The sequence below is a fragment of the Scyliorhinus canicula genome, chromosome 18 (genome assembly GCF_902713615.1).
Source record: "Scyliorhinus canicula chromosome 18, sScyCan1.1, whole genome shotgun sequence".
Taxonomy (NCBI): Eukaryota; Metazoa; Chordata; class Chondrichthyes; order Carcharhiniformes; family Scyliorhinidae; genus Scyliorhinus; species Scyliorhinus canicula.
This window is the reverse complement of record NC_052163.1, coordinates 72,118,639-72,134,022: the sequence shown is the minus strand read 5'-3', so window position 1 is coordinate 72,134,022 and position 15,384 is coordinate 72,118,639. Positions and strand designations below refer to the sequence as shown.

Below are 15,384 nucleotides of genomic sequence, written 5' to 3'. Positions count from 1 at the left end.
CCCCCCCCCCCCCCCCCCCCCCCCCCCCCGCCAATCTGTTCCATAAACCCCTTTAGCTCTTTCACCGTGGCTGGCACCCACCCTGTCCTTGAACTCGACCAGTTCAACCTCAGATCAATGACCGTATTGAAGACCCCCTAATGATCAGCTTATGCAAGTCCAGGTCCGGGATCTTCCCTCACACCCACCTCATAAACTCCGCGTCGTCCCAATTTGGTGTGTAAATATTCACTAATACCACCGGCATCCCCTCCAGCTTCCTGCTCACCATGATATACCGACCCCGTGTCCGCCACTATATTCCCTCCCTCAAATGACACCCGCTTATTGATCAGGATCACAACACCCCCCCCCCCCCCCCCCACCGAGTCTTAGCGTCTAGCCCCGAGTGAAATACCTGCCCGACCCACCCCTTCCTCAGCCTAGTCTGGTCCACCACCCTCACGTCCGCTTTCACCCTCCTCAAATGTGCGAACACGCGAGCCCTCTTGACCGGCCCATTCAGCCCTCTCACGTTCCATGTGATCAGCCTGGTTAGGGGGCACCCTGGCCCCCCTGCCGATCAGCCATCACCCTTCTTAGGCAGCCTCCAGCTTGTGTCCCGCGCCTCCTCAGGCCTGCCCTCGGGCACCTACCGTACTCGTCCTCCAATTTGTATCCCAACGCCAGTCCCTCGCCTGTCAGCAGAACAATTTCCTCCCCCACCCCCTCCCCCGCACTAACAAAACAACAATCCCAACCCCACAAAACAACAATCCCAACCCCCCATATCAAACTAGTCACCTGCTCACCCCCCACTGCGCTTCCGTGTGCTAGCCCGCCCAGCTAGCCTGGTAGCCCCCACCCATGGCGCCAAGCTTCCTACCCCCCACTGATCTCCCTCCCCCCACTCGAACATACATATGCAAAACATCACAATCCCCGACAAACACAAAGAAGAAAATACCACTCACCCCCGCCCCCGACAAGAACAAGGTTAACCCGCACACAAAACTGAGCAACTTCCCAAAGAATTGGTACAAAAGCACGGCATACACCACTCAAAAAGAAAATTAATTTAGCAGCACAGGCACAGAATTACTCGCTCCCAAGTTCAATGTCATCAATCACTTTCCAGTCTCCTCTCCTTGACAAAGTTTATTGCCTCATCCAGCGATCCAAAATAATGTTCTTGGCCCTCGTAAGTGACCCACAAACGAGCTGGGTACCGCATGCCGAACTTCACCCCCTTCTTGAAGAGGATCGATTTAACCTTATTGAAGCTCGCTCTTCTTTTGGACAGTTCCGCACCCAAGTCCTGGTAAATGCGCAGCTCGCTGTCTTCCCATTTGCAGCTCCTCGTCTGCCTGGCCCACCTCAAGACCTGTTCCTTATCCAGGAACCGGTGCTTTTGCACCACCATTGCCTTCACCGGCTCATTCATCCGCGGCTTCCTCACAAGCGCTCTATGGGCCCTGTCCACTTCCAGGGGTTGAGCAAATGCACCTTCGCCAAGCAGCTTCTCAAACATAAGCGCCACGTATGCCCTTGTGTCCGATCCCTCAATGCCCTCTGGGAGGCCAACGATCCTCAAATTCTGCCTGCGCAACCTGTTCTCCAAATCCTCCGCCTTCTCCTGCAGCCTTTTCTGATGGTCCCTCATCAGATCCATCTCCATTGCCATCACGGTTAGCTGGTCCTCTTGCTCAGCCACCTTCTCTTCCACCTTCTGGATCGCCAAGTCCCTGGGCTTCCAACCTTTGCTCCGCCCGATCAATCCCAGTCTTAATCGGGTCCAGGTACTCCTGTCTTTTGCTTGGCGAAACTCTCCTGGGGGAATTTCACCAGCTGCTCCATTGACCACTGGGCCGGCAATCTCAGCTCCCCAACCTCTGCCATGTTTTCCTGTGCTGCAGGCTCCACTCTCTTCTTTGCCCAACAATCTCTTCTTTGCAGACCACCTCTGGTCTGTGACTCCATAACCTGGTGGGAGATTCCTCTTCTCTGCCTCACCGGTCCCCAATTTTACCGGTCAAATCCCCATAAATCGGAGAAAATATCCTAAAAGTCCACCACGAGCAGGAGCTTCCAAATAAGCGACCTCTCACTCCATGGCCGCCACGGGAAGACAAAATAGATGCAATTTAATCCAACAGGTTTTCCCTGCTTCCTGACGTGCTCCTGCTTATCATGTCCATTCAGCTTGCCGTTGCTGAGTACTGCATCTCCCTTCAGCCCCTCATTTGCTTCTCTGCTGCTGGGGATCCCACCCCCTGCCAATCTAGTTTAAACCCTCCCTTGTAGCTCTCGCGAATCTGCCCCCCAGGATATTGGTCCCCCTTCCAGTTCAGATGCAACCCGGCCCTCTTAAACAGGCCACCTCTCCCCCAGAAAAGATCCCAATGATCTAAGAATCTGAATCCCTGCCCTCATACCAATTCTTTAGCCACGCATTCATCTGCCATATTCTCCTGTTCTTACCCTCAGTAGCACGTGGCACTGGAAGTACACCCTCGAGGTCCTGCTTCTTAACCATTTTCCTAGCTCTCTATAATCACTCCTCAGTACCTCATCCCTATTTCTATTTAGGTCATTTGTGCCAATGTGCACAACAATTTCTGGCTGTTCCTCCTCCCCCTTGAGAATGTTCTACAGCCGCTCCGAGATATCCTTGAACCTGGCATCCGGGAGGCAACACACCATGTCAAAGTTATTCAGGGAAGTTATGGATAGTTTAGGAATAAAACAATTTAACTCAATGGCATATCATCCAGAATCACAAGGGGCATTAGAAAGGTACCAACAAACTCTAAAGATGTTGAGGGCCTATAGTCAGGATTATCCGGAGGATTGAGTTGAAGGAATTCTATTTGTACGATTTGCAATTAGAGATGCACATAATGAATCAACTAAATTCAGTCCAATTGAATTGATTTTTAGTCATGACGTAAGAGAACCATTTAAATTGATCAAAGAGAAATTGGTGAGTCAGCAATTGGTGAGTCATCGTTTGGTGACTACGTGGTTGGACTATGTGTCACATTTTAGGGAAAGATTAATCAGGACTTATGACTTGGCTAGGAAATATTTAAAATTGTCACAACATATGATGAAAAATGAGACGGATAAGAAATCAAAATCGTAGTTTTGTTAATGGAGAGAAAGCATTAGTATTATTACCAATGATAGTGAACCATTAAAAGCAAGGTTTAGTGGGCCGTATCAAATTGAAAGGAAATTGGGTGACGTGAACTATTTGATAAGAACGCTAGACAGATTGAAAACTCAGAGTGGGCGCGATCTTCTGTGTCGGAAACGTAGCTCGCCACGCCGGGAGACTTCACTTCTGGCATCTCCACAGCTCGCAATGTGTCACGAAATTCAACACAATCTCACGAGAAGTTGCAAGGGGAATCCCACCCACAATGGGCAGAGTCAGTTTTTGGCAAATCTGCATATTAGAGCGAGGTAGCAAGCCTTATTCTAATGTGCAGAATTCCGAGGTACCGCAGGCTTTGGATTCAATCCTTTCGCCTCGGACACCTCGGGCGAGCGCCGTTTGGTACTGCTCCCCACAAACGGGGACCAGATGGAAAGGCATTCGTGGGGGTTCCTGAAGGGATCGGAGGCCCCCAGCTGCATGCCCTCTGGGCAGGGTAGTACCCTGGCACTGCTGATGCCACCTGGACACCCTGACACTGCCAGCCTGGCACCATGGCAGTGCCACCTGGGTGCCAGCCTGTTTAAGCATGTTTACATTTGCAGTAAGGGTTGAAAGCCTGGATTAGTGAGTGTATGACTGGTGCAGTAGTTGTAGTGATCTTTACATGGGTATGTACATAAGGGGTCAATGGGAAATTGAAAGATCACTAGGGGGCAGCACTGGTGGGTATAAAAGCTAGACACAAGCAGCTCTCTGCCTCTCTTGGTGATTAGACTGTGACAAGAGCAGGAGCATAGATCTAGCTCAAGGCTACTAGTGTGGTCAGACATAGCTACTGTATATAAACGTTGTAACCTTTTTACTGGTATTGATCTTAAAGTAAGAACTCACGCAGTTGTTAAATTCTGTTACTCAATAAACCTTTCAATACCTCGGGACGAATTCGAGCCTTCTTCATCAAGGTGCAGAAAGCCTCTGCCTCAACTGGATTGAGTAATGCATGTTACATACAGTAGTGCTACCAAACACACAACAGTAAGGTAACAAAAGAGTAGTGTTTTTAACAATCCTGGTTTGAAAGACACCAAGGCTTTTTTGGGAACCAGAGGTGCAATTAAAGCATTATAAAAGTTAGGGCTAATGGATGTTTTTAATATTAAGAGGGTTCCCTGTGGAGGAGTTCATTAGAGACATTGTGCTCAGTTTATTGAGATGATGTAGTGAATTGGACAGCCAGGGGTTGAAGCAGTCAGGTGTTGAGGTTCAGTTTTATTTGTGGTAGGGAGGCAAGCTGAGAATGTTTTCTGAGGAAATACAGCCAGAGATACTGCATTGTTTGACAGGAGGTCTGGTCTCTTTTTTTAAAGCATTCTCAAAAGATCTTTCCTTCTCAAAGTGGAGTATTCAAGACATTCTGTACAGCAGGCATTCCTGAGTCTGCTAACTATTTAAAAATGATGTGGAGATGCCGGCGTTGGACTGGGGTGAGCACAGTAAGAAGTCTTACAACACCAGGTTAAAGTCCAACAGGTTTGATTCAAACACGAGCTTTCGGAGCGCAGCTCCTTCCTCGGGTGAGCTGGATTTGGATCTGAGATGATTCTGTTGTTTGAGTTGAGGTAAAGATAGCAATTAAGGGTTATAGTGTCACTGTATTGATTAGAATTGTTTAAGGGGTATTTGTAAGCTATTTTTTGTGTGATGGTAAAGATATTTGAATTCTGTGTTCAAAATAAAGTTTATTTTACATAAAGCATAGAACATAGACCATACATTCCAGTACCAGCCTCCCCAGACAAGCGCCGGAATGTGGCGACTAGAGGCTTTTCGCAGTAACTTAATTGAAGCCTACTCGTGACAATAAGCGATTTTCATTTTTTCATTTCACAGTGCAGAAGGAGGCCATTCAGCCCATCGAGTCTGCACTGACCCACTTAAGCCCTCACTTCCTACCTATCCCATACCCCAATAACCCCATCTAACCTTTTTGGACACAAAGGGCAATTTATCATGACCAATTGGGAGCACGGTAGCATGGTGGTTAGCATCAATGCTTCACAGCTCCAGGGTCCCATGTTCGATTCCCGGCTGGGTCACTGTCTGTGTGGAGTCTGCACATCCTCCCCGTGTGTGCGTGGGTTTCCTCCGGGTGCTCCGGTTTCCTCCCACAGTCCAAAGATGTGCGGGTTAGGTGGATTGGCCATGCTAAATTGCCCGTAGTGTCCCAAAAAGTAAGGTTAAGGGGGGGTTGTTGGGTTACGGGTATAGGGTGGATACGTGGGTTTGAGTAGGGTGATCATTGCTTGGCACAACATCGAGGGCCGAAGGGCCTGTTCTGTGCTGTACTGTTCTATGTTCTATGTTCTAATCCACATAACCTGCACGTCTTTGGACTGTGGGAGGAAACCGGAGCACCCGAAGGAAACCCACGCAGACACGGGGAGAATGTGCAGACTCTGCACAGACAGTGACCCAAGCCGGGAATTGAACCTGCGACCCTGGCGCTGTGAAGCCACAGTGCTTAATCACTTGTGCTACCGTGCCGCCCAAATACCATATTCCTATTTTTTCATGCAATCACTCCTGGAGTGAACAAAGAATAAAGAACAAAGAAAAGTACAGCACAGGAACGGGCCCTTTGGCCCTCCAAGCCTGCGCCGACCATGCTGCCCATCTAAACTAAAATCTTTGACACTCCCTGGGTCCGTATCCCTCTATTCCCATCCTATTCATGTATTTGTCAAGATGCCCTTAAATGTCACTATCGTCCCTGCTTTCACCCCCTCCTCCGGCAGCGAGTTCCAGGCACCCACTACCCTCTGTGTAAAAAAAACTTTCCTCGTACGACTCCTCTAAACCTTGCCCCTTGCACCTTAGACGTATGCCCCCTAGTAATTGACCCCTCTACCCTGGGAAAAAGCCTCTGACTATCCACTCTGTCTATGCCCCTCATAATTTTGTAGACCTCTATCAGGTCGCCCCTCAATCTCCGTCATTCCAGTGCGAACAAACTGAGTTTATTCAACCACTCCTTATAGCTAATGCCCTCCATGCCAGGCAACATCCTGGTAAATCTCTTCTGCGCACTCTCTAAAGCCTCCACATCCTTCTGGTAGTGTGGCGACCAGAATTGAACACTATACTCCAAGTGTGGCCTAACTAATGTTCAATACAGCTGCAACATGACTTGCCAATTCTTATACTCAATGCCCCGGCCAATGTAGGCAAGCATGCCGTATGCCTTCTTGACTACCTTCTCCACCTGTGTTGCACCTTTCAGTGACCTGTGGACCTGTACACCTAGATCTCTCTGACTGTCAATACTCTTGAGGGTTCTACCATTCACTGTATATTCCCTACCTGCAGCAGACCTTCCAAAATGCATTACCTCACATTTGTCCGGATTAAACTCCATCTGCCATCTCTCCGCCCAAGTCTCCAAACAATCTAAATCCTGCTGTATCTTCTGACAGTCCTCATCGCTATCCGCAATTCCACCAACCTTTGTCGTCTGCAAACTTACTAATCCGACCAGTTACATTTTCCTCCAAATCATTTATATATACTATGAACAGCAAAGGTCTCAGCACTGATCCCTGCGGAACACCACTAGTCACAGCCCTCCAATAAGAAAAGCACCCTTCCATTGCTACTCTCTGCCTTCTATGACCTAGCCAGTTCTATATCCATAGAACATAGAACGATACAGCGCAGTACAGGCCCTTCGGCCCTCGATGTTGCACCGACATGGAAAAAATCTAAAGGCCATCTAACCTACACTATGCCCTTATCATCCATATGCTTATCCAATAAATTTTTTAATGCCCTCAATGTTGGCGTGTTCACTACTGTTGCAGGTAGGGCATTCCACGGCCTCACCACTCTTTGCGTAAAAAACCCACCTCTGACCTCTGTCCTATATCTATTACCCCTCAATTTAAGGTTATGTCCCCTCGTGCTAGCCACCTCCATCCGCGGGAGAAGGCTCTCGCTGTCCACCCTATCTAACCCTCTGATCATTTTGTATGCCTCTATTAAGTCACCTCTTAACCTTCTTCTCTCTAACGAAAACAACCTCAAGTCCATCAGCCTTTCCTCATAAGATTTTCCCTCCATACCAGGCAACATCCTGGTAAATCTCCTCTGCACCCGTTCCAAAGCTTCCACGTCCTTCCTATAATGAGGCGACCAGAACTGTACGCAATACTCCAAATGCGGCCGTACTAGAGTTTTGTACAACTGCAACATGACCTCATGGCTCCGGAACTCAATCCCTCTACCAATAAAGGCCAACACACCATAGGCCTTCTTCACAACCCTATCAACCTGGGTGGCAACTTTCAGGGATCTATGTACATGGACACCGAGATCCCTCTGCTCATCCACACTACCAAGAATTTTACCATTAGTCAAATATTCCGCATTTCTGTTATTCTTTCCAAAGTGAATCACCTCACACTTCTCCACATTAAACTCCATTTGCCACCTCTCAGCCCAGCTCTGCAGCTTATCTATGTCCCTCTGTAACCTGCAACATCCTTCCGCACTGTCTACAACTCCACCGACTTTAGTGTCGTCTGCAAATTTACTCACCCATCCTTCTGCGCCCTCCTCTAGGTCATTTATAAAAATGACAAACAGCAACGGCCCCAGAACAGATCCTTGTGGTACGCCACTCGTAACTGAACTCCATTCTGAACATTTCCCATCAACTACCACTCTCTGTCTTCTTTCAACTAGCCAATTTCTGATCCACATCTCTAAATCACCCTCAATCCCCAGCCTCCGTATTTTCTGCAATAGACGACCGTGGGGAACCTTATCAAACGCTTTACTGAAATCCATATACACCACATCAACTGCTCTACCCTCGTCTACCTGTTCAGTCACCTTCTCAAAGAACTCGATAAGGTCTGTGAGGCATGACCTACCCTTCACAAAACCATGCTGACTGTCCCTAATCATATTATTCCTATCTAGATGATTATAAATCGTATCTTTTATAATCCTCTCCAAGACTTTACCCACCACAGACGTTAGGCTCACCGGCCTATAGTTACCGGGGTTATCTCTACTCCCCTTCTTGAACAAAGGGACCACATTTGCTATCCTCCAGTCCTCTGGCACTATTCCTGTAGCCAATGATGACCTAAAAATCAAAGCCAAAGGCTCAGCAATCTCTTCCCTGGCTTCCCAGAGAATCCTAGGATAAATCCCATCCGGCCCCGGGGACTTATCTATTTTCACCTTGTCCAGAATTGCCAACACTTCTTCCCTACGCACCTCAATGCCATCTATTCTAATAGCCTGGGTCTCAGCATTCTCCTCCACAATATTATCTTTTTCTTGAGTGAATACTGACGAAAAGTATTCATTTAGTATCTTGCTTATCTCCTCAGCCTCCACACACAACTTCCCACCACTGTCCTTGACTGGCCCTACTCTTACCCTAGTCATTCTTTTATTCCTGACATACCTATAGAAAGCTTTTGGGTTTTCCTTGATCCTACCTGCCAAAGACTTCTCATGTCCCCTCCTTGCTCGTCTCAGCTCTCTCTTTAGATCCTTCCTCGCTTCCTTGTAAATATCAAGCGCCCCAACTGAAACTTCACGCCTCATCTTCACATAGGCCTCCTTCTTCCTCTTAACAAGAGATTCCACTTCTTTGGTAAACCACGGTTCCCTCGCTCGACCCCTTCCTCCCTGCCTGACTGGTACGTACTTATCAAGAACATGCAATAGCTGTTCCTTGAACAAGCTCCACATATCCAGTGTGCCCAACCCTTGCAGCCTACTTCTCCAACCAACACATCCTAAGTCATGTCTAATGGCATCATAATTGCCCTTCCCCCAGCTATAACTCTTGCTCTGCGGGGTATACTTATCCCTTTCCATCACTAACGTAAAGGTCACCAACTTGTGGTCACTGTTTCCAAAGTGCTCACCTACCTCCAGATCTAACACCTGGCCTGGTTCATTACCCAAAACCAAATCCAATGTGGCCTCGCCTCTTGTTGGCCTGTCAACATATTGTGTCAGGAAACCCTCCTGCACACATTGTACAAAGAATGACCCATCTAATGTACTCGAATCTATATCTTTTCCAGTCAATATTTGGAAAGTTAAAGTCTCCCATAACAACTACCCTGTTACTTTCGCTCTTTTCCAGAATCATTTTCGCCATCCTTTCCTCTACATCCCTAGAACTATTAGGTGGCCTATAGAAAACTCCCAACAGGGTGACCTCAGCCCATACTACCTCAGAAGAAGAGTCCCCATCTAGCATCCTTTCCGCCACCGTAATACTGTCCTTGACTAGCAGCGCCACACCTCCCCCTCTTTTGCCCCCTTCTCTGAGTTTACTAAAACACCTAAACCCCGGAACCTGCAACAACCATTCCTGTCCCTGCTCTATCCATGTCTCTGAAATGGCCACAACATCGAAGTCCCAGGTACTAACCCATGCTGCCAGTTCCCCTACCTTATTTCGTATACTCCTGGCATTGAAGTAGACACACTTCAAACCACCTACCTGAACACTGGCACCCTCCTGCGAAGTCAAATCCATCTTGCCAGCTCACCCCAATCCCGTGTGACTTCACATTTTGTACCAGTCTACCATGAGGGACCTTGCCAAAGGCCTTACTGAAGTCCATATATACAACATCCACTGCTCTACCTGCATCAATCATCTTTGTGACCTCTTCAAAAAACTCTATCAAATTAGTGAGACACGACCTCATCTTCACAAAACCATGCTGCCTCTCGCTAATACGACCACTTGCTTCCAAATGGGAGTGGATACTGTCTCGAAGAATTCTCTCCAGTAATTTCCCTACCACTGATGTAAGGCTCACCAGCCTGTATTTCCCTGGTATCCTTCCCTAACAGTCTGACAAATTGAAATAAATGTTGGGATTTATATCCGGTAAACTAGCCACTGTTGGGGTCTGGTCCGGGATTGTAATAAACATATCAACTCCTTTAATCGTCAGAAACACCTCAATTAGGTCACCCTTTCACCTTCCATTTTCAATGAAATATTAGTCTGGTCAGTGCAGCTTGTCCTCATCATTTAACCGCTTTAGCCCCAGTAATGGTCTGATCAATCTGCGCTACAGCCCTTCAAAGTCACCACTATATCCTCCCTTGATTGGCCCTTTAATGTTGCTTCCTCCTGGAAGTAGGCACGTGCTTCACATCCAATGCTGCCACTTGTAATATGCCCTGGTAGCAAGACCAAATCAATGAGCCATTCCGACAATGCTCCTGGCTATTTCGCTGACCACATCCCACCTACCACCGCACCCACCACCCACGGGCTGTTAGGTTTGTGCCAACCATCAGTAAGATGCATCATTCAGTTCCCTGCGCCTTGGTTACCTGTAGGAGAGGCTAAATCCAACCCGACTCTCAGCAAAACGAATGAGGAAACATCCAAGAGGCTTATCCATTAGGAGCTGCTCAGCTTCTCTGTCATGGAAAGGTACACATGGTTAATGCATGGCGAATACATGGTTAATGCATGGTGAACACATGGTTAATGCATGGTGAGCACATGGTTAATTCATGGTGAACACATGGTTAATGCATGGTGAACACATGGTTAATGCATGGTGAACACATGGTTAATGCATGGCGAACCCATGGTTAATGCATGGTGAAAACATGGTGAACCCATGTTTAATGCATGGTGAACACATGGTTAATATATGGTGAACAAATGATTAATGCACGGTGAATAAATAGGTAATGCATAATAATAATAGCTTCTTGTCTCAAGTAGGCTTCAATGAGGCTACTGCGAAAAGCCCCTAGTCTCCACATTCCGGCGCTTGTTCAGTACGGGAGTGCATGGTGAATACATGGTGAATGCATGGTTAATGCATGGTTAATGCATGGTGATCACATGGTTAATGCATGGTGAACACATGGTTAATGCATAGTGAACACATGGTTAATTCTTGGTGAACACATGGTTAATACATGGTGAATACATGGTTAATTCATGGTGAACACATGGTGAATGCATGGTGAACACATGGTTAATGCATGGCAAATACATGGTTAATTCATGGTGAATACATGGTGAACACATGGTTAATGCATGGTGAACACATGGTTAATGCATAGTGAACACATGGTTAATTCTTGGTGAACACATGGTTAATACATGGTGAATACATGGTTAATTCATGGTGAACACATGGTGAATGCATGGTGAACACATGGTTAATGCATGGCAAATACATGGTTAATTCATGGTGAATACATGGTGAACACATGGTTAATGCATGGTGAACACATGGTGAAAACATGGTTAATGCATGGTGATCACATGGTTAATGCATGGTGATCACATGGTTAATGCATGGTGAGCACATGGTTAATGCATGGTGAACACATGGTTAATGCATAGTGAACACATGGTTAATTCTTGGTGAACACATGGTTAATACATGGTGAATACATGGTTAATTCATGGTGAACACATGGTTAATGCATGGTGAACACATGGTGAAAACATGGTGAGATCATGGTTAATGCATGGTGAACACATGGTTAATTCATGGTGAATACATGGTTAATGTATGGTGAACACATGGTGAATACATGGTGAGATCATGGTTAATGCATGGTGAACACATGGTTAATTCATGGTGAATACATGGGTAATATATGGTGAACACGTGGTTAATGCATGGTGAACAAATAGTTAATGTATAATAATAATAATTGCTTACTGTGACAAGTAGGCTTCAATGAGGTTACTGTGAAAAGCCCCTAGTCGCCACATTCCGGCGCCTGTTCGGTATGGGAATGCACGCCGAATACATGGTGAATGCATGGTGAACACATGGTTAATGCATGGTGAACACATGGTTAACGCATGGTGAACACATGGTTAATGCATGGTGAACACATGGTTAACGCATGGTGAACACATGGTTAATGCATGGTGAACACATGGTTAATGCATGGTGAGCACATGGTTAACGCATGGTGAACACATGGTTAATGCATGGTGAACACATGGTTAATGCATGGTGAACACATGGTTAACGCATGGTGAACACATGGTTAACGCATGGTGAACACATGGTTAATGCATGGTGAACACATGGTGAATGCATGGTGAACATACAGGCCATGATGGCCCGGGCCCCATAGAGAAACTGCAACACAATTTTAGCAAGCACAGCATACCCGAGCTGGTGTTGGACAATGGTACGGCTTTCACGAGTGTGGAACTGGAGGCATTCGTATCCGACAACGTGATACGCCATGTGCCCCATACCACCCGGCTTCAAATGGGCTGGCCGAACGTGCAGTGCAGGTGTTGGGAGACCCCCTTAGCCAGGTTCCTATTCTGTTACCAGACAACCCTGCATGCCACGACAGGCATTACGCCAGCCGAGATGTCGATGGGTCGCTGTCTCCGCACCCAGTTAAGTTTGTGCTCCAGAGAGTAGATGGGGAACCATATACAATATAGGGTTTGGCCCCGGAGAGGTTCGTAGTATTCCGTAACCCCATATCCCCACATAACTTGCACATTTCTGGACCCTAAGGGGCAATTTATCATGGCCCACTGACCTAAGCTGCACAGCTTTGGACTGTGGGAGGAAACCGGAGCACCCGGAGGAAATCCATACAGACACGGGGAGAAAGTACAAACTCCACACAGACAGTGATCCAAGGCCGGAATTGAAGCCGGGTCCTTGGCACTGTGAGGAAGCAATGCCACTCTGCTGCCTGCAAGAGGTTCTGTAAGGCAGATGGAATAGTCTGTACTCAATAGAGATAGTTCATCGTGTCTATGGTGTAGGTAAAGCAGTCAGATTAGAGTTACTCCAGATTAAATAGGCAGCATGGCCAACATAGAAATCTTGATGGCACCGGGGGAGATGCCAATCTAACAATTTGAGACTAGTTGCTATGAGTATGAGGTATTGAAAGACAAACTTATTGTGCTATCGTTGGAGTCTACAATTAAAAGTGTCATTTTTTTTTCAGACAAAGGTCGACCTCACACTCAATTGAGTGCTTCAGGATGTTAGGCTGTACCTAGGAACCAAAATTAGTCTCAAATCTGCTGACTCACCGAAGCTTCAGACATGTCTGCTAGTCACTTAGGCCACAAAGGTGGTATCCCCGCCCACTCAAAAGCACGCCAAAAGAACAGGAGAGTGTTTCCGATGTGGAAAGACAGGAGACTTGAAGAGGTTTAAACTTTAAAACTTCACGAAGGGATGAAAATAAGTCAGATTTTTGGGCCCTGGGGTGTTTCTCACCGGTTTAGCCCACACTTAGAGGGTAGGATTCATCCCCCCCGCCCGTCACAGGCGAGAGGCAGAGGATGGAGAAGTCCATTGACCTTGGGTGGGATTCTACAGTCGCCGGGCGGACACGGCCAGAGAATCCGACCCAGAATTTTTTATAGCACTGGGAAGATGATGTCAGTGATCAAGCCGCCATTTTGAAAGGGTTCCCCGATCTCTAAGTGAGCTTGTGGGTCCCGTCCCCCCCCCCTCCCCCCCCCACACACACACACACACACACACACATGGGCACTACCCCACATCCCCCAGGTGAGGATACTCTGCTATGGCGTCCTTGGGACTCCCCCTTCTTCAGGCCCTCCCAAGCCCACTTACAGCATCCTTTCCTTCCACAAACACTCCCGGAGGCCTCTACGTACCTGCCCTGCACACCCCCAACCTTCAACCCTTCTCCCCTCTTTCATGGGCATGCCTCCCTCAGGCCCTTTCACTTAGCAGTGCCACCCTGGCACTGGGCACCCGTGCACTGCCACCCTGACTCTCAGGCAGTGCTCCTGCCAGCTTGGCAGTGCCACCCGAGCACCTTTGCAGTGCCAGTGTGGCAGCACAAAGGTGCCAGCTGTGCAGTGCCAAAGTGTACATGTTCCAGGGGGAGGACGAGGGGGGCACCCCACACTGACCTGAACACCCAGGGGTCTACGATGGCCTGGGACACCCCTGCGTGCCATTCCACCTGATCCACGTTCTTGAGGACCGGCACTGATCGCGGCCAGCTGAAGCCACCCTGGGGAGGCCGGTGACTCAAGGGAGGTCAGTGTATCCTGGTTAGGTAGGTCTTAAGTAGGTGTAAGAGCTACTTCCAGGAGCGCTGTTTGGTCCAACCCCTTTTGGGTGAAGTTCTGAACCCAACACCTCGTGGGACCTGGATAAATCCCACGAGGTGAAGAGGCTGCCAGGAAACCCGCGAGAGGGTTCACCTGAGATTCTACAGCCGCATTGTGCTCTTGCTCGAGCACAATGCGGCCAGATAATCGTACCCTATGAGGGGCAAGGATAGGGTGGATAGGGAACAGCTGTTCCCCTTAGTTAAAGGGGCAGTTACAAGGGGACACAAGTTCAAGATCGGGGACAGGAGTTTTAGGGGGATTTGAGGAAACTTTTTTACCCAGAGGGTGGTGATGGTCTGGAATGCACTGCCTGGGAGGGTGGTAGAGGCGGGATGCCTCACATCCTTGAAAAAGTACCTGGATGAGTACTTGGCACGCCATAACATTCAAGGCTATGGGGCAAGTGCTGGCAAATGGGATTAGGTGGGCAGGTCAGGAATTTTTCATGCAGCAGTGAACAGCCAAAGAATTCCGGCCTTAACTTTGGAACTTTGGGAAGAGGTGATGACAGGGTAAATGTAATGTAAATAGTTTAGAAGTTGATATTATACTTGGAGGGAAGGTGCAGCATAATGGCAATGAGTTAGCGATGTGTATCATGATGTAACAGCGACATCAGCAGTCACGTTCAAGAGGCTTTGCGAGGCAGATGGAATAGTCTGTACTGAAGAGAGAGGTACCCACCTAGTAGCTCGTCGTATATATAGTATTGACCGCATAAAAAAAGCAATCTGAAATAAACTTCCTGAGTCAGACCAGAGTTACACAAGATAGGCCACATGACTAACATGCAAAACACTGTCTGATGTCCCATTCAAATCCAGGCTCATATCTCACATTCTTCCCAAAAAGCTCCCATTCCTTGGCTGCACCACTCAGCGCAGCAGCCCTCCCCCACCCATTGCTTTATGTTGTATTGTCCTGTGTGAAGTCTGTCCAGTCACACCGGGTACTCTCCCAGTACATCACTCCCGCTGTGGATTTCATACCTAAGGTAAGTACCATCTGTTATCCAAGAGCAATGATCACTTGCTGATCGCAGGCCCCAATTTTTAATTGCTACCCCTTGGAT

At 47.8% G+C, this 15,384-nt stretch overlaps 1 protein-coding gene across 4 annotated transcripts in view; it reads right to left on the bottom strand.

The window, feature by feature from the left end:
* Nucleotides 1–15,384, bottom strand: part of LOC119953637 (hematopoietic SH2 domain-containing protein homolog) — an 80,247-nt gene that overhangs the window by 27,762 nt on the left and 37,101 nt on the right. For 2 of the 4 annotated variants that reach the window (XM_038778100.1, XM_038778101.1), the window contains exon 3: nt 10,526–10,615. The exons of the other annotated variants lie outside the window; for them this stretch is intronic. In XM_038778100.1, coding sequence (XP_038634028.1) covers nt 10,526–10,615 — 90 coding nt within the window. The remainder of the gene's footprint in view (nt 1–10,525; nt 10,616–15,384) is intronic. 4 annotated transcript variants of the gene reach the window in all.